The sequence below is a fragment of the Pan paniscus genome, chromosome 10 (genome assembly GCF_029289425.2).
Source record: "Pan paniscus chromosome 10, NHGRI_mPanPan1-v2.0_pri, whole genome shotgun sequence".
NCBI classification, from domain to species: domain Eukaryota; kingdom Metazoa; phylum Chordata; class Mammalia; order Primates; family Hominidae; genus Pan; species Pan paniscus.
Genome location: NC_073259.2, coordinates 84,796,195 through 84,822,565, shown reverse-complemented (window position 1 = coordinate 84,822,565; position 26,371 = coordinate 84,796,195). Strand labels below are relative to the sequence as shown.

The window sequence follows — 26,371 nt, the reverse complement described above, 5'->3', positions numbered from 1 at the left end:
GCATCCAAAATTCTGTTACCACAACCTTTACTCCTGAATTTTTGCTTTTGCTTTGAGTAGACCACTGGTAGCCATTGCTTTGACTGTGCTTTGTCTTCAGGATCGTACTAGTAAAGACATGTTCATCTCCTGTTACAATTCTTCAAATAAATGCTTCAGGATCTTGATTAAAAACTCTGCTCCTGTCTGCAGCCAATATGTATGCAAGGGTTTTGGCACCCATCTCGTGGAAAGTTGGCTCAACTTTAATTTTTCAGTCAGAATTGTATAAGCTGAACCAATTGAGATGTCTATGGTGTTCATTACTGTTTCTGCTGTTAATCTTCCACTCTGTTCAATTAGGGCATGAATAAGATGAATTTTTTCCTCACAAATTGATGTCGATGGTATTCTGCCACCAGCTTCACCTTCAACATCATCTTATCCTTTCTTAAAACAAGTTATCCATTTATATACTGCTGATTTCTTTGGGGCATTGTCTCCATAAACTTTTCACAAAGCATCAACGATTTCACCATCTTCTACCTGAGCTTCACCATAAATTTGATGTTTGTTCTTGTTTCGATTTTAGTAGAATTCATGTTGCTCTGATAGGGGCTCTTTTCAAACTGATGTCTTATCCTCCTTAATGCCTCAAACTAGATATGGTTTAGACATGTTACAACTAGTTAAAAGTTTATTTTGGTGCAAAAAAATTTTTGAAATCCCTGTATAGTTTTTTCATAATACCCATTTTCCATGAACTTTTTGAAATCTGTATATATTGTGTGGTGGTATATGTGCTAGTTTAGTATTGTTGCTCTAATAAATTGCCACAAATTTAGTGGTTTAAAACAACACAAATTCATTATCTTATAGTTCTAGAGGTCAGAAGTCGAAAATCATCACTGGACTAAAGTCAAAATGTCAGTAGGGCCACACACTCTGCTCCCTCCAGAGGCTCTAGGGGAGAATCTGTTCCTTGCCTCTTCTAGCCCTCTTGGGTACTGGCATAATCAAGGCCAACATTTTCAAATCTCTCTCCACTGTTTTTACATTGCCTTCTCCTCTGTGTATATGTTCAAATCTCCCTCCACCTCCCTCTTATATGGATATATGTGATTACATTTAGGGCTCAGCTAACCAAAATAATCCCTCCATCTCAAGATACTTAATTATTTCTGTAAAAACTCTTTTTCCTGATAAGGTAACATTTATAGGTTCCAGAGATTAGGACCTGATATCTTTGGGAAACCATTATTGTGCCTATAAAAGGATGAAAATAAAAGTGGCGAACTGAGAAGAGATAAAATCTGTATTCCATGGTGATGTGGTTTGGCTCTGTGTCCCCATCCAAATCTCATCTTGAACTGTATTCTCCAGGTGTTGAGGGAAGCACCTGATGGGAAGTGATTGATCATGGGGGCGGTTTCCACCATGTTGTTCTCATGATAGTGAGTTCATAAATAGTTATGAGATCTGATGGTTTCATAAGCGTTTGATAGTTCCTCCTTCACGTACCCCTCTCCTCTTTCCTGCCACCACGTAAGACGTGTCTGCTTCCCCTTCCACTGTGATTGCAAGTTTCCTGAGGCATCCCCAGCCATGTGGCACTGTGAGTCAATTAAATCTCTTTCCTTTATAAATTACCCAGTCTCGGGTATTTCTTTATAGCAGTGTGAAAACAGACTAATACACATGACTGGAGTTTTGTAGTTTTCTCTTAGCTATCAAATACCCTCAATCATGGGAGAAACCTAACCTTGGGCTCTCTCTTGTAGGACATTTTGAGAGATCTGAAATTCACCCTGTGGGGACTAACTTTCTACTTGACCAAACTTTAGTCAGGCTCCTCTGAGCCCTCTTCTCAACTAGGCCTCAACGTCAACCCTTGCCATTTGGGGGCCTGCATATCCCAATTTTTGCAAGAATTCTGCTAAGTCAATTAGACCTAAGTCAGGCAGGCCAAGGTCATCAGATACTGAAGGTGGGGAATTCTGTTAAGTTGTTTTAGCAAGAATCCCCTGCCCCTGATGTCTTCTCTTGGTAATTTTCCATCTGCTGACTACCCCTCATTCTGCTTGTTGACTATAAATCCCCACCTGTCCTTGCTGTATTTGGAATTGAGCCCAGTTCTACACTGAGGTATCTTTTCCACTATAGCAAAGTTCCTGAATAAAATCTGTTGTTTATCACTTCAGTCACTGTCCACTTCTGGCTTTCTCTGACAAGACTTCCCTCTGTAATATTCTCTGGTACAAACGAGACATTCTCCAGCACAATTCTTAAAACGCTTCCTCAGCTCCTACTCCAGTGGCACATATCTGAGGTTGTGTCTGCTGAGCAGGCAACTTTCTTTGTTAAGTTTCTTTCAAGATGTCACTAGACTGAACACATCTAAAGTGTTTGCCTGGCCCAAAGGAAATGCTCTTGACTCAATATCACTGGACACAAAGTGAAAGCCCTCTCTTCCAGCTTTTCCACTGCAAAGCTATTTTATATATCTGTTACATTTATTCTTCTCCAGGAATGCAGCAGCAGGCCTCAGTCTCTGGGCCTTCCATAACTCCAGGAGACCCAAATCATACTTTTCCCAAGAATTCTCTAACACTTTACTCAGGTAACATTCCAGGGAGGGAGGCCTAACTATTTTCTGCAACCCAGCAGGCATCCAGCTAAAGGACCATCTTCCTTCCTGAAAAGTCCCCCAATCTCTCAGAGAAATTGTTTTTCACCCACAGAGAAGATAATGTAAAGACTATAGCACTCCATTTTGAGCTGATAACTCTTCAAAGAATCCTTCCTCAAATTAAATTCTTTTTTTATCTTGTATAGGCTGGAGGTGCTAAAGTTCCAGAGCAAATCATGGCCACTTGCCAAAAAATTCAACACCATCTCTTTATAATGCAGCTTTATCAGCTTTATCAGCTACTATCCTTAGATTTAGGCTCCAGGAAAAACGCTAAGGTGACAAGAAAAAACCCACTTAACACTCAGTTATATACAAATACATCATACAGTACTTACCCTATCACACCTAGAATTTTTCAGTTAACATTATGTTTTTGAGATTTATCTGTGCTGATACATGTAGCTCTACTTTATTCAATGTAATTGCTAAATGGTATTACATTACATGAATAAGCCAGATATATTCTCCTACTGTCTTAGTCCATTTTGTGTTGCTATAACAGAACACTAGAGACTGGGTAATTTATAAAGAAAATAAAGTATTTCTTACAGTTCTGAAGGCTGAGTAGTCCAAGGTGAAGGGGCCCACATCTGGCAAGGCCATTCTTGCTGCATCATCCCATGGTAGAAGGTGCAAGGGCAAGAGAGCATGAGACAGCAAACGAGAGGACTAAACTTACTTTTAGAACCACCCACTCTCGAGTAACAAACTCACTCTCTTGCTAAGGACATTAATCCATTCATGAAGGCAGAGCCCTCTTAGCCTAATCACCTCTCAGCAGTCCCACCTCTTAATACCATCACAATGACAATTAACTTTCAACATGAGTTTTAGAGGAGACATTCAAAACAAAGCACCTATTAAAATACAAGTCGCTTAACACTTTTTGCTACTACAAACCATACTGCAATGAACAATCTTATATGGGTCTCATCTGTAAAAGTTTCTCTAGGGTAAGTACGTATTAGTTTTAATAGAACTTATAAGTATCTTCAACTATCTTTCAAGGTAGTAGTAACAATTTATGCTCTCACTAGCAATGTGTGAGTTCTCTTTCACTATACTTGGATTTATCAGATTTTTTTTTTTTTTTTTTTTGAGACGGAGTCTCACTTTGTTGCCCAGGCTGGAGTGCAGTGGCGCAATCTCGGCTCACTGCAAGCTCCGCCTCCCGGGTTCACACCATTCTCCAGCCTCAGCCTCCCGAGTAGCTGGGACTACCGGCGCCTGCTACCACGCCCGGGTAATTTTTTTTTTTTTTGTATTTTTAGTAGAGATGGTGTTTCACTGTGTTAGCCAGGATGAGGATGGTCTCGATCTCCTGACCTCGTGATCCACCCACCTCGGCCTCCCAAAGTGCTGGGATTACAGGCAGGAGCCACAGCGCCCGGCCTATTGGACTTCTTAATTTGGGGAGATCCAATGGCTACCTAATTTTATCTTGTTTGATTTGTATTTCCCTGAAGAAAAGTGAAGAAGTTTATCAAAGAGAGATCAACTACATCAATGCTATTGAAAAGTCAGGAAGAATGAAGACTGCAAGTAATCATTGGATTTAACAATATAGAGGTCACATTACTTGGAAAGTAGGGCACATGTTAGGCTGCAGTTGACTTAAGAAAAGATGGGAGAAAAGGAACTGGGAACAGCAAGTACAGACAACTTTTTAAGAATTTTATTACAAAGAAGTTGGGCGGTAGCCAGAAGTGACAAGGAATCAAAGAAAAATAAAGTTTTTTATTTTGCTTTTGTTTTCTAAGATGAGAGAAATGATCACTAACAGAAATGATCTGGTAGAGCCAAAAACTAATGATGTTAAGTGTAGAGAACTGCTGGAGAGGTGTCCTTAAGTGGGCATGAGGAGACAGAAATTATTGTAACCAAACATGTACAGTATCTTTTATGCTGGAAACTACAAAACACCAATAAAAGAAGTCAAAGAATATCTAAATAAATAAGCAGGCATGCCATAATGACAGACTGGAAATTTTAATATGGTAAAAACTGTCAATTCTCCAATTGATATATAAATTTAATATCAGAATCCCAGCAAGTAGACAATAGACAAGTTTAACCTAAAATTTACATAGGAAGTAAAAGAAAAAAACCGCTAAAACAATTTTGAAAGAGATGAATAAAGTGAGAAGAAGCAAACTACTAAACTTCAAGACCTACTATATAGCTATAGTAATCAAGACTGTGTAGTATTGGCTGAGGAATACATAAATCAATGAAACAGAAGACCCAGATATAAAAACAACAAATATGCTCAGCTGATTTTTTACAACAATGTAAAAGCAATTCAATGGAAGAGATGTACCACAGCAGTTGGATATCTATAGGCAAAAAAAAAGAAAAAAGCAGCTCAACCTTAACTTTCACACTTTATACAAAAATTAACTCAAAATTAATCATGAACTTGAATGTTAAAGGTAAAATTATAAACTTAAAAACACAGAAGACAATCTTTGGGATCTCAGGCTAGGCAAAGAAAACTCAGACTTGACATGAAAAGCACAATTCATAAAAGGAAAAATTGGTCAAATAGACTTCATCAAAATTAAAACTTTTGCTCTGGGAAAGACTCTGTTATGAGGCTGATGTGGTTTGGCTGTGTCCCCACCCAAATCTCATCTTGAATTGTAGTTCCCATAATTCCCACGTGTCATGGGAGGAAATTGGTAGGAGGTAATTGAATCATGGGGATGGGTCTTTCCCATGCTATTCTAGTGAGATAGTAATCTCACAAGATCTGATGGTTTTATAAATGGGAGTTCCCCTGCACACACTTTCTTGCCTATCACCATGTAAGACGTGACTTTGCTCCTCCTTGCCTTCTGCCATGATTGTGAGGCCTCCCCAGCCATGTGTAACTGAGTCAATTCAACCTCCTTCCTTTATAAAGTACCCCGTCTTGGGTATGTTTTTATTAGCAGCATGAGAACAGACTAATACAAAGGTGGAAAAGACAAGCTACAGACTGGGAGAAAATAACTGCAAATCACAACAAAGTGACTAGTGCCTAAGATATATAAACAGCTCTCAAAACTTGACAGTAAAATAAATAATCAACTAGGAAATAGGCAAAAGACACAATTAGCAGCTGAAATGTATACCCCCGAAACTCATATGTTGAAGCTCTAACCCCTGTACCTCAGAACAGACTGTATTTGGAGCTAGGGCCTTTAAAGAGGTGATCAAATTAACATGAGGCCATTGGGTGGGCCCTAATCTAATGTGATTACTGTCCTTTTAAAAAGGAGAAAATTTGGATATATAAAGAGATCATGTGAGAATATGAGAATGCAGCCATCTGCAAGCTAAGCAGAGAGACCTCAGAAGAAACTTGATCTTGGACTTCTAGCCTCCAAAACTGGAGAAAAAAAATTTCCATTGTTTAAGTCACCCAGTTTGTAGCATTCTGTTATGGGAGCCCTGACAAAGTCATACAGACGTGAAGAGACACTTCACCAAACAAGACATACAAATGGCAAATATGCACATGAAAAGATATTTAACATCATCTGCCATTAGGGAAGTGCAAATTAACATGACAATGACTTATCACTTACCTATAAGACTGGGCTAAAATTAAAAAGTGTCAAAAATTTCTTTATTATGGTTGCTGACTCAGCATCCATTTTTAGATCTAACGTAAGTTATCTGAAACCCAGCTATAGCCCTCCATCTTGGCCTAGTTAAAACTTCCCGGCCAGGCACAGTGGCTCATGCCTGTAATCCCAGCACTCTGGGAGGCCGAGGCAGGCAGATCACCTGAGGTCATGAGTTTGAGACCAGCCTGGCCAACATATAGTGAAACCCCGTCTCTACTAAAAACTACAAAAATTCGCTGGGTGTGGTGGTGCATGCCTGTAGTCCCAGCTACTTGGGAAGCTAAGGCAGGAGAGTAGAAGAATCGCTTGAACCCATCCAGAAGGCAGAGGTTGCAGTGAGCTGAAATCGTGCCCCTCTACTCGACCCTGGGTGGGAGCGAGACTCCGTCTCAAAAAAACAAAAAAAAAACTTCCCTTGCCTGTGTGACTGTCTGCAATATAGACTTCTTCATCTCACTGACCAAAAACTCAATATTCCCCACAGCTGCTGACCACGATAAAAACCTAATGGTCAACAGAGTCATGTAAATAAGATCTCCCTTCACGAGTGTTTGCTTTAAACCAGCCAATCCACAACCCCCACAGGAAAGCCTACAGGATAATGCCCATGTACCTTAAAAAAGGCATAGTCCCACTGATATCCCCTTTTCCCTCTCACTCTTTTTCTCTCTCCCCTCCCTCAGCTCCCCGCATCCTTCCTTAACCTTAACCTCTCTGGGCCCTACGAGTAAATCTCGTTTCATTCTGGTTTCACTTCCTAATGTGTCTCACCTGACACACACGCACAAACCTAACTCAGTTCCCCAATCCCTGCTAGGCCTCTCCTAGAGTGACGCTACTTGCCTTATGGCCCTCTCAAGATAGAGATCCCAAGACCAATTAGAAAGTAAATATAACAATAAAAATCATAACAAAGTGACAATACCAAATGCTGGTGAGGATGCAGCTCTCCCTCATCCTCACTCATATACTGCTGATTGGAATGTAAAATGTACAGTTACTCAGGAAAACAGCTTGTCAGTTTCTTACAAACATTAACATGCAACTACCATATGACCCAGTGATTGCACTCCCAGAAGAATCAAAATTTATGTTTACATGAATACTTGTACACAAATGTTTAAAGCAGTTTAATTTCTAATAACCAAAACCTGGAAACAACCCAGATAATCTTCAATGGGTGAATGGTTAACACATCACAGTACATCCATACTGTGGGATACTATTCAGTAACAAAAAGGAACAAGGTACTGATACACACAACAACCTGATGACTCTCCAGAGAATTATGCTGAATGAGAAAAGCCAATCCCATAAGGTTACATACTACATGATTCCACTTATGTAACATTCTTAAAATTACAAAATAATAGAAATGGAGAACAGGTTAGTGATTGCCAGGGGTTAAGGAGAGGTTGGGGGCTGGAAGGAAGACCACATGGGTATAAAAGGGCAATATGAAGAATCCTTATGGGGAAGGAAGTGTGCTGTATCTTGACTGTACCAATGTTAATTTCCTGGTTGTGCTATTATATACTATCCTATCCTATCCTACAGTGTCCTATAATTTTGCAAGGTGTTACCACTGGGAGAATCAAGGTAAAGGATACATGAGATCTCTCCGTGTTATTTCTTACAACTGCATGTGAATCTACAATTATTTTAAAAAGTTCAAGAAAAGTTATCAACTTGAGCATTTAAAATGTGCACAATTTATCATAAAATACGCCTCAATAAAAAGTTACACAGTAAAAAAAATTTTAATACATACAAGTTTTTTAAAAAAACTGTCCAGAACAATGCTGTCCAATTGAACTTTCTTTATATAGATTATTGACATGTTCTATAATTCTGTGCTACCTAAAACAACAGCCACTAGCCACACATAGCTAATAAACACTTGAAATGTAACTTGTATAACTGAAAAACTGAATTTTAAATTTTATTCATTTTAATTAAATTTAAACTGCCACACGTCAGTGGTGGTCACCATTGAACAATGCAGGTCCAGACACTACAAAGAATAGGGAAGATCGTTATGTGCTAAAATACAGCTATGTCCAAATTGTATTCAGAAAAATACAGATTTTATAACATAACATTTATGTAATAAAAACAAGGAAATAAATATACATGAACATGTATGTAAAATATATATTTAAATGTACAAGCATAGAAAATTCTGAGTGTACTTTAAAGTAGTATTTACCTGTGAGGAGTGAGAGAAGTTTGTGCTTGCTGGGGACAGGGAACTGTGGGACTTCACCATGAACTATATATCCTTCTGTACTACTTAAATTTTTTACAATAATCATGTGTCACCGTTAAGGCTAAAAAAAAACCCATGCTGAAACTTAAATTTCTGATACCTTTAAAATTTATACATTATTCAACAGTATAGAATAAATCGGATGTTAGGATAATAATGTTCAGAAAGTTTAAGTTTATATATGGTCTGCTATGCTAGAAGACTAGATTCTAGTTTGTCAAGAATTTTTTTTTCCACCTGTGCCCTTTTTTGGGACTTGATTACACCAATTATTCAATGGAAAAAGGACACAAATAAGGAAAAAAAGTTTAATGGGAATTTCTGAAATCAAGCTAATTAACCTCTCACAAACAGGTGGAAGATTCTGGCTATTTACATTGTGAGTGGTCAAAGAGAAAGCAAAATTTCCAAAGAAAACACTGTCTAGAATTTATTCATGATTATATTTACAGAAATATAAATAAAGATTAATGAATATTTATAATTTCAGTGAAAACATAGGGAGGTAAAATTCTAGGGTTAAAAACAAGATTAACAATAGTGTACATACTCTCTTAAAATCTTGGAACTGCAGAAAGAAAGTAAGTAAAGATTATAAAACAACAGCTAACTATTTGCCAGGTATTGTTCTAAATTTTACTTAGAGACAGAATTTCATAAAATCAAAAGATGCTATTGATTATAATATGCACCATTATTGTATGTACCACTAAGAAAGAAAATACTGCCAACTGAACTGAATGCTTTTTTATCACTTCAAATTTTTACTTCTACTAATTGAAGGATTATTACACTAATTGAAAAATCTTTTACAGACTTACTTAGATTTTTAAAATATCACTCTTTAGGCTATATCAAATGGAGATAAACAAATCAGTTACTGTATTGCTAAAACTTGTTCATGCTCAAGGTTAGCCTCTTTGGAATCACTGTTCAACTTAGAGTTTCAATACCATGTTCTTCATCACAGTATTGTTTACGAGCCACCAAGAACACTGAAATATAGCATTTCTTAAAAGAATGTCACTATTATCTCTAGGATTTCCTTCTCCAAGCCACTGACACACATTCCACAAGTTTTGATGATTTTCTTGATCTTACTGGAAGTTATCAACAGTTTTCAGAAAACAATCAGTAATCAAACTCCTTTCTAAAATGCTCTTTAAACGGATTGCTAATGAAATGGGGGCAGCAGGTGTACAATTGTGCTATCAGGAATAACCACAAAGAGGCCGGGCATGGTGGTCCCAGCACTTTGAGAGGCCAAGGCAGGTGAATCGCTTAAACCCAGGAGTTCAAGACCAGCCTGGCCAACATGGCGAAACCCACCTCTACTAAAAATATAAAAAAAATTAATCAGGCATGGTGGTGTGCACTTGCAGTCCCAGCTACAGTAAGATCCTGTCTCAAAAAAGAAACAGAAGAGGAATAATCACAAAGATGCCACATGCACAGGCACTGACAGTCACTATTGCAATTTCGCTAATGCAACAGACACCATTAACTATAAGTCACAAATCCCAATTTCAGAGATATTAAAATACATACAGGTTAAAATCTACAAAAGGTATATTAACTCATTTAATCTCATAAGGACCCTAAGAAGTAGGTGTTATTAACCCCACTTTCCAGATAATAAAACTGAGGTACCCAGAAGATTAAGTAATTTGCCCAAGATCATATGGTTACTAACTGCTGGATGAAGCATTTGAGGTACACTACCCTGAAATGTATTCCAAAAAAGCTCTACTAAGTAGAAGAATGTGGTCCAGTAACAAATCTTTAGAAGAGATTTACAGATAATACAAATGATAGTAGGACTCTTCAAAAATGTTTAAACTTGAGACACCTATAATTCAATCAGCACTATCTGTCCTCTCATCAGCTCTGCCACAGATTTAATACTGAGACTATTCATCTCCATCCTTATCTACACCTAGGGTTATTTCAACAAGAGACACCCGTTTCAAAGGATGTTGGGGGTGGGGGGGGCGTGTGTGTGTGTGTGTATGTATATATATGTGTGTGGGTGTGTGTGTGTATATATATATACACACACATACACATACACACACATTCTTTTTTTTGAGACAGGGTCTCACTCTCATCCAGGCCGAAGTGCAGTGGCATGATCACGGCTCACTGCAGCCTCAACCTCCTGGGTTCAAGCAATCCTCCTGCCTCAGCCTCCTAAGTAGCTGGGACTACAGGCATGCATCACCACACCCAGCTAATTCTTTTATTTTTTGTAGAGACAGGGATCCCACTGCTTCCCAGGCTGGTCTGGAATTGCTAGGCTCAAGTGATCCTCCCACCTCAGCCTCCCAAAGTGCTGGGATTTACAGGCACGAGCCACCGCACTCAGCCAGAAGTATATTTTACCTTATTAATGTATACTAAGCAAAAGAATAGACTGAATAAAAGAAAATTTCAAAGAGAAGGACTTTTACGGAAATGTAGTTTTATTATTTCAAGTAAAAAGGTTACTAAAAGAAGTGGCCTTAGAGCAACTGCTAAAAATGAATCCTCCCCTAGTTCCTTTAGTAACAAGGAAGAACTGATAGTTAACTCTAATAAAGTTTTTCTACTATATTGTAAAAAATAAGTAAAAAATAAACTGTATTTTGACCTATTCATGTATACAGCAAAGTACATATAAGGATTATGGGCTTGGGAGTCAGAGTTTAGGTTCTAATATAAACTATGCCAACTTTCTAATTATGTGAACCTGAGTAAACTACTTCACCTCTCTTGAATCTGTTTCCTAATCTGTAAACAGCTCAACATATACACTTTGCAGAACTACTGTGAAAACTAAATGAACAAAACTTGGAAGCAATTAAGACATCCTTCAGTGGGTGAATGGATTTGATACATCCAGAAAATAAAATATTATTCAGCACTAAAAAGAAACGAGCTATGAAGCCATGAAAAGACATGGAGGAACTTTAAATGAATATTACTAAGTCAAAGAAGCCAATCCAAAAGGCAACATACTGCATGATTCCAACTATATGATATTCTGGAAAAAACAAAACTAAAGAGACAGTAAAAAAATCAGGGATTGGTGGGAAGGACATATGAACAGGCAGAACAAAGATTTTTAAGACCATGGAACTATTCTACATGACAACATAATGGCAGACACACATTACTCTTACAAGTGTTAAGAACCTCGCCGGGTGCAGTGGCTGACACCTGTAAGCCCAGTACTTTGAGACGTCGAGGCAGACAGATCACCTGAGGTCAGGAGTTCAAGACCAGCCTGGCCAACATGGTGAAATCCTGTCTCTACTAAAAATACAAAAAATGAGCAGGGCGTGGTGGCACGTGCTTGTAGTCCCAGGTACTCGGGAGGGAGGCTGAGGCAGGAGAATTGCGTGAACCCAGGAGGTGAAGTTGCAGTGAGCCAAGAATCACGCCATTGCACTCCAGCCTGGGCAACAAGAGCAAAACTCCATCTTTCTCCCAAAGAAACAAAAACAAGCGTTAAGGCCGGGCACGGTGGCTCACGCCTGTAATCCCAGCACTTTGGGAGGCCGAGGCGGGGTGGATCACGAGGTCAGGAGATTGAGACCATCCTGGGTAATATAGTGAAACCCTGTCTCTACTAAAAAAAAAAAAAAAAAATACAAAAGTTAGCTGGGCATGGTGGCACGTGCTTGTAATCCCAGCTACTCGGGAGGCTGAGGCAGGAGAATTGCTTGAACCTGGGAGGCAGAGGTTGTAGTGAGCTGAGATTGTATCACTGCACTCCAGCCTGGCGACAAAGCTAGACTCCGTCTCAAAAAAAATACAAGTGTTAAGAACCATAGAATACACAACACGAAGAGTGAGCCCTAATGTAAACTATGGCCTTTGGGTGATAATGATGCATCAATGTAGGTTCATCTACCATAACAAGTGTACCACGCTGGTGTAGAATGTCCATACTGAGGGAGGTTATGCATGTGTACAGGCAGGGAGCATATGGGAACTCTCCGTACTTTCTGCTCAATTTTGCTACCAACATAAAACTGCTCTTAAAAAATTAAGTCTGTTCAAAAAATTTAAAAACAAAACACAAATGAGACCATTTGTAACCACAGCTAGCTAGTGCCTAGCAAATCCAACTCTCTATCATCTCTATCATACTGTATTGTGCTATAAAAACAGGCAACCTGGATTACTACTTAACCTCTCTATACCTCTGTTTCCTCAATTGTAAAATAGGTATAAAAAGCTGTGAGGATTAAATGAATGAATATATATGCAAAATTGTTTAGGATAGTGCCTGGCTCATACTTATAATTTGCTGGCATCTATGTCCCGGCTACATGGAAGAAAGAAGCTGGTCTGCATTTGGAGAAAATGAAGCTGAAAGGGAGAGAGGAGGAGAGATAAGAGAGTTTTGGTGGCATTCTCAGCTCAGGTTCCAGTTGTCCTTGATTTCAACTGCATCCTTGCATCCTGAGTTTAGGTTATCTGAGACAGTAAATTCCCCTTTTTGCCCAACTATGTTTCAAACAAGATTGTTGACATCTGCAACAAGAGGATCCTTACACAACAAGAAACTTCTGTCTTCAACTCAAAGAACTTTTTTTTTTTTTTCATGAGAATAGGGATAGTTTTGGTAACCACCAGTTTTGTTCATACCTCATTAAATCCTTCAAAAATTAATGAGTATTCATAATTGAAAAATTATTCTTAAAAACTAAACAAGGGTAGGGTATACTAACATCTCAATCAGAAGTAATTTTTCACTTCATTTTTTTCTAGAATACAACAACTGATAAAAATGCAAGCCATCTGACATATATACACAAAAAATGTCTGAGGTACTGTTAATGTTATAATCTTCATATCCCTAACAGTATCACCGATAATCAGAAAGATGATCCTAGGACACTATAATGTTCTAATTTATCTAAGAAAGATTCTATTATGTTTAGTATGTATTAACCCTAGAAAATAATTTGGCAAATTTGCAACAGGAATTGAAACAAAAACAAAAAAGTATTGTTTAATTCTCTGTAACTCAGGATACTAAGTTCAGAGTATCTCATTCACAGAAGGCTGTGGAAGTTTCACTGTACTTTCAAATTAGCTGCCTGTGGCTCTACTTTAAGAAAATTTTAAAAGAAGATATTTTATCCTAGGTCTAAATAATTATTCCACTGGGTCAAATTTTATGTATTTTATAAATATAATATTGTCTTGAATCATTATTTTTCAAATTCCAAAATTAAAATATTTGATTTTACTCTTAAATTATCCATCTGTAATAAAATCTATTCATAAAATAATACTATAATCAGATAATGTGCTGAAAGAGAATTTTACATAACCTTAATAGTGAAACATCTTTTCGGATTATGTAATTGTTGTGGGTTCTGTTAAAAGCAAACTGCATTTTTTTTTTTTTTTTTTTTTGAGATGGAGTTTTGCTCATTGCCCAGGCAGGATGGCACGATCTCAGCTCACAACCTCTGCCTCCCAGGTTCAAGCGATTCTCCTGCCTCAGCCTCCCGAGTAGCTGGGATTACAGGCATGCACCCCCATGCCCGGCTAATTTTTTATTTTTAGTAGAGACGGGGTTTCTCCATGTTGGTCAGGCTGGTCTTGAACTCCCGACCTCAGGAGATCTGCCAGCCTCAGCCTCCCAAAGTGCTGCAATTACAGGCGTAAGCCACCAAGCCCGGCCAGTACACTGCATTTTAAGACACCTTAACTGTTCAATGCTGACTACCTTAACATACCCTTACAACCCTCTCTAGAGGAAAGGAGGACCACGAATCATTTCTAATTTTAGAAAATACACACAGACACACTCTCCCTCATCTATCCTGAGGTATCTGAAGGTCTACAGTTAATCTTACATCATTTTACAACGTGTTATTTTGTAAATGTTATCACTTTGGGGCCTAGCAAAGGGTCAAGACCATACTTGGATTCCCAATAAACACTCACTGTAGCAAAGCACACGTCTTTAAAAACATCAGATAGGACAAAAGGGCTTATAATAAGAAGTCCTCTGCCCATCTTCTCTTCAATCCCCAGAGACAACCAATACTAATTATTTTAGCCACTCTAATATATGCATACTACAATTGTTTATCAATTTGAGGTACTACTTTTTACCACAATATTAATAGCCAACATTTATTGTGTTTACTAAGTGCCAGACACAGAACTTCACACGTATTATCTCACTTAATCCTCACAACAGCCTCATAAAGTAGGTGTTATTATACCCCCATTTTAGTTTGGAAAATTGGGACGCAGAGTTCAATAACGTGCCCAGGATTGCAAGCTAGTGAGCAGAATTGAGATTTGAATCCTAACACCATTGCTCACTTTTAACCTATATACTCTTATATCCACCGACTCCACAGTCCACTCTTAATAAATACTTTTGAGAGCCTCCCAAATTAAATAAAAATAATGAACAAAATAAAACAAGCCGAATCAGGAAAATGACATTTCTCAAAACCAGAAAAATTTTTTGGTCAGTAATTTTCAACTCTGGCTTTGAGCACAATCCATGAAGTCTCACCAATTAATCACATTTTAATTTTATATCTATTGACTCAGTGATTACTAAGCTTAATAGTAATGCTCAGTGGTTACTGTGCTTAACAGTGGTTACTATACTAAGCATAGTAGTTACTAAGCTTAATATATAGTATTTTAAAATATACATTATTTTAAAATCTAGATTATTATTATATGACCTGTAACATTTTTGCTGAATTTTTTAAAAGGCATCAAATCCTGGTGACTGCATAAAGAAATGCTTTGAAGGAAAAGAGTTGCAGGTAACCTATGGGAAGAAAAACAACTTTCAAAGTCATTTTGTATTTGCCTTCTGAAAGCAAATGAATTACCTTATATGTGTACAAATACATATATATACACACACACACATATATATATATACTTAATAGGGCAAAAAGTAATCGAAAATGGCAAAATTCTTTTCACTAAAGAAAAGCTTCATGGCCGAGCACGGTGGCTCATGCCTGTAACCCCAGCAGTTTGGGAGGCCGAGGCGGGTGGATCACCTGAGGTCAGGCGTTCCAGACCAGCCTGGCCAACATGGTGAAACCCCGTCTCTACTAGAAATACAAAAAATTAGCCAGGTGTGGTGGCGGGCACCTGTAATCCCAGCTACTCGGGAGGCTGATGCAGGAGAATCACTTGAACGCAGGAGGCTGAGGTTGTAGTAAGCCGAGATCACGTCATTGCACTTCAGCCTGGGCAACAAGAGCGCAACTCCATCTCAAACTAAAGAAAAAAACCAAAAGCTTCAAAAAGTAGATTTTATGAAATCTATGAGGACAGTAGATAATAGCAATAGTTCGATTTAATATTCAAACAGAAATCATCAGAAATAATAAAATGAATGTGAAATAAAAAACGTTACCATAAAAAGAGAGACGAAAATGAGAAAAAAAGGCAATAGCAGAAGTTTTGAAATCGAGAAAAAAGGAAGAAAGAGATGAAAGCCCTAGATAATCTAGGCAATCCAGTTCAAAGCTCTGAGTCAGATGGTTCTGAAATAGCCCCTATGATACTGTGGCAGAAGGGGATATTGTGATCTCATTCTATCAAAGAGCTGAGATGACTTACTGAGGATGTACTAGTAGGTAAAATGGAAGCTGGTCATAGCTAGTCTGCTGGACCAGTAGACCAACATATGGTCTCTGTCCCTCTACGGAAGCCTTTCTTCTAACCATTCTAAATGACAGGAATCTGACACCACTTACAAGCTACATTACTTAATTCAGTACTTATTTGAATCGTCCAGTGTTTCACGTGCATACAACTTCCCAACTAGTTATTTACCTTCTGGAAAACATATGCTATCTTTTTTATGTTATTTTAACCCATATAACCTAACACAATGCTACGTACCTAGTAGACAGATGCTCAAGTTGATTATATTGAAAAATCACAATTTAAAACCAGAACACTTGAGTCTGAAGAAATCTTAGAGGTCATCTAGCCTAGCTACTTTATCTTAAAAGCAACAAAACTGAGACCAGTTAAATATCTACTAGCTCAAGGTCACTGAGCTAGAACTAGCACCCTAATCCCTTGATCATCAGTTCTTCTTTATCCAAAGAGTCTTTAATTTCTTTCATTTCAATAAAACAAATAATCACCTATTTCAAAAGAAAACAAAGTAACAGCAGCTTCCCTTTCAGTATTCACTATATGCCAGGGCCTTTAGAAGGTACAATTTGCTTGGCAGCCTATGTGCCTAGGTCTATGAAAACTGCTTTATAAACATTAGCCTAGTTAATATTCACAATAACTGTAAAAGGTGTCACTATTAACCCAACTTTACAAATGAGAAAAATGTACTTTGACCATGATAACAGTAAGCTGCAGAAGCTACATTTTCAGTTTGTCACCACAGCTTTGGATTTTTTTTTTTTTTTTTTTTTAAGACAGAGTTTTGCCCTTGTTGCCCAGGCTGGAGTGCAATCTCGGCTCACTGCAACCTCCACCTCCCGGGTTCAAGCAATTCTCCTGCCTCAGCCTCCCGAGGAGCTGGGATTATAGGCATGTGCCACCACGCATGGCTAATTTTGTAATTTTAATAGAGACGAGGTTTCTCCATGTTGGTCAGGTTGGTCTTGAACTCCGAACCTCAGGTGATCCGCCCGCCTCGGCCTCCCTAAACCCTGGGATTACAGGCGTGAGCCACCACGCCCGGCCAACTTTGGCTCTTAACCAGTATTCTATACTGCCTCTCACTGAACACCAAAAATATCCTGAAGTCTCACACAGACTCCAGCACAATTCCTTACCCAAACATGACAAACAAATGTTTAAATGACCAACTAAATGAGTGGATGATTTAATTCATTAAAAAGTAAGATTATCTTACCTAAAATACCTCTAAAAAGGCGTTTATCTAATTGTATAATCCTCTAAGAAAGGTTTTAACAGTGGGCAGTTTGCATACTAATAAGAGATTTAAGCAATGCTCATTTCTTTACCTACAAATAATTCATCTGCTTAACAAATACTAAAGTGAAAAACTGTTTTTGTGTGAGAGTATTAAATTGGAAGATAAAAAGTGAAATGAAATTTGTTCCTGCAAGATCCTATTCCACTAAATTAAAACCCACATAAGTTTTAAATCAGTCACCAAAACCAAAATAAATGTGTAACACTTCCCTTTCTTCTGGTAGAGAAAAAAGAAGTAACATTAACTGAGCACCTACAATGTGCCAGTTCTTGACCCTCAACATATAGCCTCACCTAATCCCTTACAGCCAAGTAAACTAGGCAGCATCTCCATTTTCTTTTCTTTTCTTTTCTTTTTTTTTTTGAGACATAATCTTGCTCTGTCACCCAGGATGGAGTACAGCTGCTCGATCATGGCTCACTGCAGCCTCAACCTTCCAGGCTCAAGCAATCCTCCCACCTCAGCATCCGATTAGCTGGGACTACAGGCGTGTACCACCATGCTCAGCTAATTTTTGTATTTTCTGTAGACACAGAGTTTTGCCATGTTGCCCAGGATGGTCTCGAACTCCTGGGCTCAAGTGATTCTCTCACCTCGGCTTCTCAAAGTGCTGGGACTACAGGTGTGAGCCTCCGAGCCCAGCCAGGATCTCCATTTTCTGATTACAACTGAAGCTTAAAGAAATTAAGCACTTGTCTCAGGTCACTTAGCTAGTTACCGAATTTCCAGAATTAGAATCCAAGTCTGTCTGACCCAAAGTCTATGTTCTCTCCAAAAAGAGGTTAAAAGTACTATTATTTCATTACTTACCAAGACAGAGAATGGGTTTCTTCCCAAAGGAGACTGAAAACACTGCTTATTTTAACAACAAAAACATATTATCTCAGTTAATCCTCGCTATAGCTTATTAACTATTATTTTTATCCATTATAAATGATGAAACTAGAACTCAGAGACGTATTCATAGCTTGCCCAAGAACACACTGCTAGGAGGCAGCAGAACTACCCCAGGTCTGCACCAGCTGCACACACTAACCACAGAAAATGCAGAAAGACCTCAGCCATGTAGTACAAGCTTAAGGTCCATCCAAAGTATTAAAATAATCAGACCTTGTGCTTCTTGGGTAAAAAGGAACGGTATATGTTATGTATGCCAATTCCCACTATCAATGATGAGGAGGCTGACTTTCTAGTAATATCCTATCTATCGAATGGCAACCTGAAGATCGGTAGCTAAATTTCAAGCCTATACTGGCCATTCTACTACACCAAATAATCTGGATTTGTTGCCAGTTAAAATTATTCTTAAAGTAGCAAACAACAGTACTATATTACAAAGCAAAGGTTTATGAAGAACAATATGCTAAAATACGTAAGATAGGCCAGGCATGGTGGCTCATGCCTGTAATCCCAGCACTTTAAGTAGCTAAGGTGAGAGGACCACTTGAGTTCAAGAGTTCAAGACCAGCCTAGACAACATAGGGAGACCTCTTCTTCTACAAATAATAAAAAAATCAGCCGGGTATGGTGGCGCGAGCCTGTGGTCACAGCTACACAGGAGGCTGAGGGGAGAGGATCACTTGAGCCCTGGAGGTAGAGGCTGCAGTGAGCTGTCATCGTGTCAGTGCACTCCTGCCTGGGGGACAGGGAGAAACCCCGTCTCAAAAAAATAAACTGGATAAACACTTAAGTGTTTAAAATACTTTCACAAATACTTTCACAGGAACAGATGAATAGAAATCACTTAGCAACATTTTCAAGGCAACATCTGAAAACTACTTTGTCTATTTCTTGACGAATGTTAGGGCCTAAGTGAACCAAAAGAGATGTCTACAATGCCAGTTCTGAAAACGTTACCACTTTGGTCAGACAAGTGTTTAGTCTTACTGTATAGTTCTGTTTATCAGAAACCCAGAGTAGCCTTTTCTACTGAGACTGGCGCAGGTATATATTCCGAAGGAACTGTCCCATGTGTTTTTGATAAACCAAAGTGACGAATGAGAGGGTGGTTGAGTGTTAACATGCAACATAAAAGGATGGTTGTCATTATTCACTTTTTAACAAAAACTAGTGGCATGGTACAAACCCAAATCCAGAAAAAAACAGAATCACTCTATGGCAAAGTAACCAGGTAGAGACTTCCATGTTTGTTCATCCTACAACACGACTGTCATCTTTTAACCTCATGAAAACTACCCGAGTTCTTCAGCAAACTGTGCCGCTGCCCCATACACACATCACTGTGGATCACTAAAAATCAGAATGCATCAAGAATTGCTTCCAAGCCTTAACTAGCACTAGCTCAGCTACAAACTCGGAGGTAAACAAGCACAGACTGACTGACTGTGGAGCGGGGCACTGTTTACTTACATGGGAAGACACTCATGTTGTGATGGGAAACGTGTTGCACTGTCCACCCCTAGCTCCTAGAAAAACGGTACTTTGACAAGCTAATGTGAGTGTAGGTCTATTCCCAAAAGTTTCTACCTCTCTTCTTAATCGCTTAAGGACAAATGCTCAAAAAAGGACGCCCGACACAAGGTGCCCGAGGTGCTACCCATGGCATTACCTGGAAGGACATCACTATGCCCATGAAACTGTCCCCTCACAGTGGACTAAAGGGAAGCAATAGATACCGTCATTCACCCTGGCGAAGGAAAAAGAAATCAAAACCAGACGCGCTTCCACCTGGCCCCAAGAGGCTTGGAGCAAGACTAGGGTCTAAGCTGCGGTTCAAAAACAGCACCAGGCCCCTCCGCCTCTGCTCTCAAACGCAGCGCGGCGACACAGCAGAACCATCAACACCTCCACCTCTGTCCTCCAGGCACAGCCAGGGACTGCGTCCCAGAGCCCGCCCCGGTCGGGCCCGCCCCGCTATCTCCTCCCCCGTTATCCGCTCGCAGCCGCGCTCAGGCCTGGATTCGCCTCCCCACCCTCCCCAACTTCGGCACGTCCCACTACCCCACACACGTCGGCCGCCGCCCTCGGCGTCCGGGGAAGAAAGGCTGGAGGGCCGCAGGGCAAGGAATCCACTCAGCACGGTTCCTCACCTCTGGGTGGAGAAGGGGCACACAGCCCGCTTCGGTATCGTACTCATCCGGGCCGTCCGCCATCTTGGTGTTAAATCCCTCCTCCCGCTGCATGCCGGGAGAAAGCGTTTCACCCTCCCGGGGCTCGGGCGAGGCGGAGGGCGAGCGCGGGGCGAGCGCGAGCCCCGCCGGAGGCGACGCGGGCCTCCTCCTCCTTCTTCTCCTGCCCCCGTGACGCCCCCTCTGTCCCCTCCCCCCTCGGAGGGCGCGGGTTTCTCCGCGCGTGCGCGGAAGCGCAGCCCGGCCCCGGACTGGATCGGGCTCTGCTGCACTGCGCTGGGGACGGCGGAGGGCTCTGGGCGTGGGCCCCGCGGCTCGGGGGCGGGTCTCGGCTGGAGGTAGATGTGCAGCTCTGGCTGCCCGGGGGAGGCGGCCGGGCGGTTGAGACAGTCGCTTGGGAAACCTAGCAACTGCTCAGGAGCGAGAACAGAGCTCCGGAGCCGCACGCAGCACAAGTCTGGAGCCCCAGGCAGCCGAGGAGGCCCACGCCCACGCGCTCCCACTTCCGCTCCGGGACCCCCGGGACCCCTCTTCAGGAACTCGGGCAGAGCCGTCAGCCAGCTCCAGGGAGGTTTGGGCCTGTCAGGCTTGAGTCGAGACCTGCATCATTCCTGAAGACAAAAGCAGCTTCTCTTTCCTCTACACTTGAAAAGGTCACCCGCAACCTGTGCCTCCGGGGGACGCCCGGAAAAACATGGATACAACTCAGGGCTTCCTACTAGAGAACGCTTTTTTTTTTTTTTTTTAATGAGACAGAGTTTTGCTCTTGCCGCCCAGGCCGGAGTGCAATGGCGCGATCTCAGCTCACTGCAACCTCTGCCTCCCGGTTCAAGCGATTCTCCTGCCTCAGCCTCCCTAGTAGCTGGAATTACAGGCGCACGCCACCACGCCCTGCTAATTTTTGTATTTTTAGTAGAGACGGGGTTTCACCATGTTGGCCACGCTAGTCTCGAACTCCTGACCTTAAGCGATCCGCCCGCCTCGGCCTCCCAAAGTGCTGGGATTACAGGCTTGAGTCACCACACCCTGCCGAGAACCCTTTTTAAAATGATCCCAACCTGCTCTCAATCGTCTTGAATTAGTACCACACAAAAAATTTACGAGCTCAAAGCCCACACACCGCCATCTGCAACATTTCGATATAATCCAGGAATTCAGAACTGAAGCCACTTAAACTGAATTCGCTTAAATGCAAGGCAGATAAAATGACTAAAGCCATTTTTTAAAGGATTTTAGGGCGGTATGGGGGAGGTGCTCCCTGTAAATGGGCTGATGGGACAGTTTTAGATAGCATTTGTCTTTCCTTTTAGCTGTTAAAAATTGTAAGTCTAAACAGCTCAGAATTTAGCAGAGATCATGAAAGTTGACCTATTAGAGATCCTGGTACTTACTAATCTGTCTCCTGTTAGGCCAGAAACCACCAGGAAAAAGCCTGTACTCCGATAACGTCAGGCCAATTTGTAAATCAGGAGGGAGGGCACTCCAAAGGAAGCTTGGAATGCCACTGGAAAAGGAAAGAGGAAGCCTCCTTTGTAAGATTAGTTTCCCGCCAAAGGAGTCTGAGGAGGGTCTAAGGAGAGCCAGAATCAGTTCTGCATGGGACGCCGTTTCTGTGGCGGCATGAAGAAAAGCTGGGATTTACGAGGGATTGGATGCTGTCTTGAGGATACAGCAATTTAGTAATTAGGTACCTCCAGTAATAAAGTAGCAACACTAGTAAGAGCAGCAGTCACTCAAAGAGGGGTAAATATGGCGTGTCATAGCTACTGCACGGCTGTGGGAGAAAGAAGTTTTTCAATTAACTTTGCTGCTGGCTTTTTCTGTATCTGTCCTCCCAGCACAACTACTTTTTCTCATTTCAGTCCGAGCTGATTTTCATTCTGTTCGTCCTGGCCCAAACTAGGAGTCATCTTTTACAGCTAGTCTCAGGGTCGGCCCTTGGAGCATCGAATTGTTTTTAGTCATATGTTAACATGGACATAAGTAATTTTCACTCAAAAATCTCAATTTTTTTTTTTTTTGAGACTGAGTTTCGCTCATGCCCAGGTTGGAGTGCAATGGCTCGATCTCGGCTCACTGCAACCACCACCTCCCAGGTTCAAGCGATTCTCCTGCCTCAGCCTCCCAAGTAGCTGGGATTACAGACATGCGCCACCATGCCCGGCTAATTTTGTATTTTTAGTAGGGAAAGGGTTTCTCCATGTTGGTCAGGATGGTCTGGAACTGCCGACCTCAGGTGATCCACCCGCCTCTGCCTCCTAAATTGCTAGGATTACAGGCGTGAGCCACTGCACCCAGCCAAAAATCTCAATTTTTTTTTTTTTTTTTTGAGACGGAGTCTTTCTTGCTCTGCGGCCCAGGCGGAGTGCAGTGGCGAGATCTCAGGTCACTGCAACCTCTGCCTCCCAGATTCAAGCGATTCTCCTGCCTCAGCCTCCTGAGTAGCTGGGATTAAGGGCGCGCCACCATGCCCTGCTAATTTTTGTATTTTTAGTAGGGATGGGGTTTCACCATGTTGGTCAGGCTGGTCTCGAACTCCTGACCTCGTGATCCACCCACCTCGGCCTCCCAAAGTCTTGGGATTACAGGCATGAGCCACTGCGCCCGGCCAAAAATCTCAATTTTGAATCTTGCCCCTCCTTACCTTTATGTCTTGCATTGACTAGAAATAGAAGACTAGAGTAAATAAAGGACACCGACTGAAAAAGTTAAGTGGCATAAATATTAATAAAGCATTGAATGAAGTGAGAGTGTAAAGAAACTAGGCATGGAAAACTGGAGAAAATGTTTCAGGTACCCATGTATTAGGAATATTGGTACAGGTATATGATGTGGAGTATTCATAAAAGAAATGTTTAGCCTTCCCTGCGAAAATCAGTAAATCAGAGTTCACTTTAAAATCTAGAGTTCTAGTTCATCTGGCAAACAAGCCATCTTGACCTTCTTGCTCAGTCTCTACCAGGTCTATGGCCTGCTTTACTCGTTCTCATTACCTGCCTGGCTCTGTGGATATTTTTACTCCTGAGAATTCCACAATTCAAATATAAGGAAAATACTAAAAGCAGCCGAAAAGTTGGAACAACATAACCAGGGTCCATGTCTGTCTTGCTTACTGCTGGAGCACTAAAATAAATAGTTATTAAATGAAGAACTGAAGAAAGAGATCAAGAGCAGAAGCAGGCATGCTTAGGAAAACATGTTGAAGTTGAATCTTGAAGCAAACCCTTTAGATATAATCAGAGTCCATCTTGATAACTGTAGAGTTCTTATCTACAGCTCAAATTGAGAAAATATATTCAGAGGACTAAGGAGACGGCTAAGAAAGTGCACTGATTGGATAGACTGGCAAAAGAACGGCATAGAATTACGGAGGAATGCAGAATCGTGGCTAAAAAAGAATAAAATTCAAAGAGAAAAATAGACCTTGTTAGAGAATAATTGTGAAATGGATTTAGAAGCAAACAGATTGGAAGGCATGGGGCATTGTTGTATAAATATGGTTTCATATGTAACTTCAGACACTACTGGAGCTAAAGACAGCATAGAGATTATCCAGATTTAGTCATTTCACAAAAAAGGAAATGATGGGGAATTTAAGAAACCCTCTTAAAGTTACAAAACTAGGTGGTAGCAGAATCATCTGGAAGGCTCCTGAATTTTCCCCATCTACTACTCTTTGCCTCTACCACGTTTCTTCTGTTGTTATTATCCTCAATGAATTATTACTTGGTCCATTTAATTTTTTTTTATTGTGGGCCGGGCACGGTGGCTCACGCCTGTAATCCCAGCACTTTGGGAGGCCGAGGCGGGTGGATCACGAGGTCAGGAGATCCAGACCATCCTAGCTAACACGGTGAAACCCCATGTCTACTAAAAATACAAAAATTTAGCTGGGCATGGTGGCTGGCGCCTGTAGTCCCAGCTACTCAGGAGGCTGAGACAGGAGAACGGCGTGAACCCGGGAGGCGGAGCTTGCAGTGAGCTGAGATCACGCCACTGCATTCCAGCCTGGGCGACAGAGCAAGACTCTGTCTTAAAAAAAAAAAAAAAAAAAAAAAGTTTTCTTGTGGTGAGAACACCTGACGCAAGATCTCTCTTAAATTTCTTTTTTTGAGACGGAGTCTTGCTCTGTCGCCCAGGCTAAAGTGCAGTGGTGCGACCTCGGCTCACTGCCAGCTCCGTCTCCCAGGTTCACACCATTCTCCTGCCTCAGCCTCCCGAGTAGCTGGGACTACAGGCGCCCGCCACCACACCCGGCTAATTTTTTGTATTTTTAGTAGAGACAGGGTTTCACCGTTACCCAGGATGGTCTCGATCTCCTGACCTCGTGATCCACCCGCCTCGGCCTCCCAAAGTGCTGGGATTACAGGCGTGAGCCACGGCGCCCGGCCGATCTCTCTTAAATTTTTAAGTGCACAATACGGTATTGTTAACCATAGGCAGAATGGTGTACAGCAGATTTCTAGACCTTATTCGTCTTATATAACTGAAACTTTATACCCATTGAACAGCACCTCCCCATATCCTTCTACCTTTGGCTCTGGCAACCACCATTCTACTGTTTCTATCAGTTTGACTATTTTAGATACCTCACCTTTGGCCTTCAGTGAGTGGCTTATTTCACTTAGCATAATGTCCTCTGGGTTCATCCATGTTGTCACATATGGCAGAATTTCCTTCTTTTTAAAGGCTGAATAATATCCCATTGTATGTATATACCACACTTTATCCATTCATCCATCAGTAGACATTTGGGTTGTTTCCATAGCTTGGCTATTGTGATAATGCTGCAATGAACATGAGAGTGTGTTTTATGTCTTTGAGATCCCAATTTCAATTCTTTTGAATATATAAACGGAAGTGAATTGCTGGATCATATGGTAGGTCTATTTTTAATTTTTTGAAGACCCATCATACCCTTTTCCATAGCTGCTGAACCATTTTACATTACAGTGTACAAGGGTTCCAGTTTTTCCACATGCTTGCTAACACTTAGGTTTTGTGTTTTTTTTTTATAATAGCCATCCTAGTAGGTGTGAAGTGATATCTCACTGTAGTTTTGATTTGCATTTCCGTGATGATTAGTGATGTTGAGCATCTTTTCATATACCTGGTCATCTGTATTTCTTCTTTGGAGAAATTTTTACTTAAGTCTTTTGTCCATTTTTTAATTGGATTTTCTGGGGGTTTTTGCTCTCCAGTTGTAGGAGTTCATCGAATCATTTGGATATTAATCCCTTATCGTATATATGATTTATAAATATTTTCTCCCATTCTGTAGGTTGCCTCCTCACTTTGCTGACTGTTTCCTTTGCTGTGCAGAAGCTTTTTAGTTCAATTTAATTCTGCTTGTCTAATTTTGCTTCTGTTGCTTGTGCTTTTTCTGTAATATCCAAGAAATTGTTGCCAAGCCCAATGTCATGCAATTTTCACCTATGTTTTCTTCTAAGTGTTTTACAGTTTTACAGTTCTACATTTTACATTTCAGTCATTAATCTATTTAAAGCTGACTTTTTTGTATGGTGCAAGATAAGGGTCCAATATCATCCTTTTTGCATATGGATATCCACTTTTCCCAGCACCATCTGTTGAATAAAATGTCCTTTCCCCTTTGTGTATTCTTAGCATCCTTATCAAAGACCAGTTGACAGTATATGTGTGGGTTTATTTTGAGGCTCTTTATTCTGTTCCATTGGCCTGTATGTCTGTTTTTATGCCAGTTCCATACTGTTTTAATTACTTTAGGTTTGAGATATATTTTAAAAT

The 26,371-nt window shown here is 40.6% G+C and overlaps 1 protein-coding gene across 4 annotated transcripts in view; it reads right to left on the bottom strand.

The window, feature by feature from the left end:
• The window catches only part of ZDHHC17 (zinc finger DHHC-type palmitoyltransferase 17), an 89,621-nt gene extending 68,757 nt beyond the window's left edge, over positions 1-20,864 (bottom strand). The window contains exon 1 of one of the 4 annotated variants that reach the window (XM_003832880.7): positions 20,567-20,864. In XM_003832880.7, the coding sequence (XP_003832928.1) occupies positions 20,567-20,659 (93 nt within the window). In that variant the 5' untranslated portion in view covers positions 20,660-20,864. Of the gene's footprint in view, positions 1-3,220; positions 7,268-20,085; positions 20,113-20,566 lie in introns of those variants that run through there. The other 3 variants (XM_008958352.5, XM_034936262.2, XM_034936261.3) reach the window with 3 other exon arrangements.
• Positions 20,865-26,371: the final 5,507 nt, after the last annotated feature.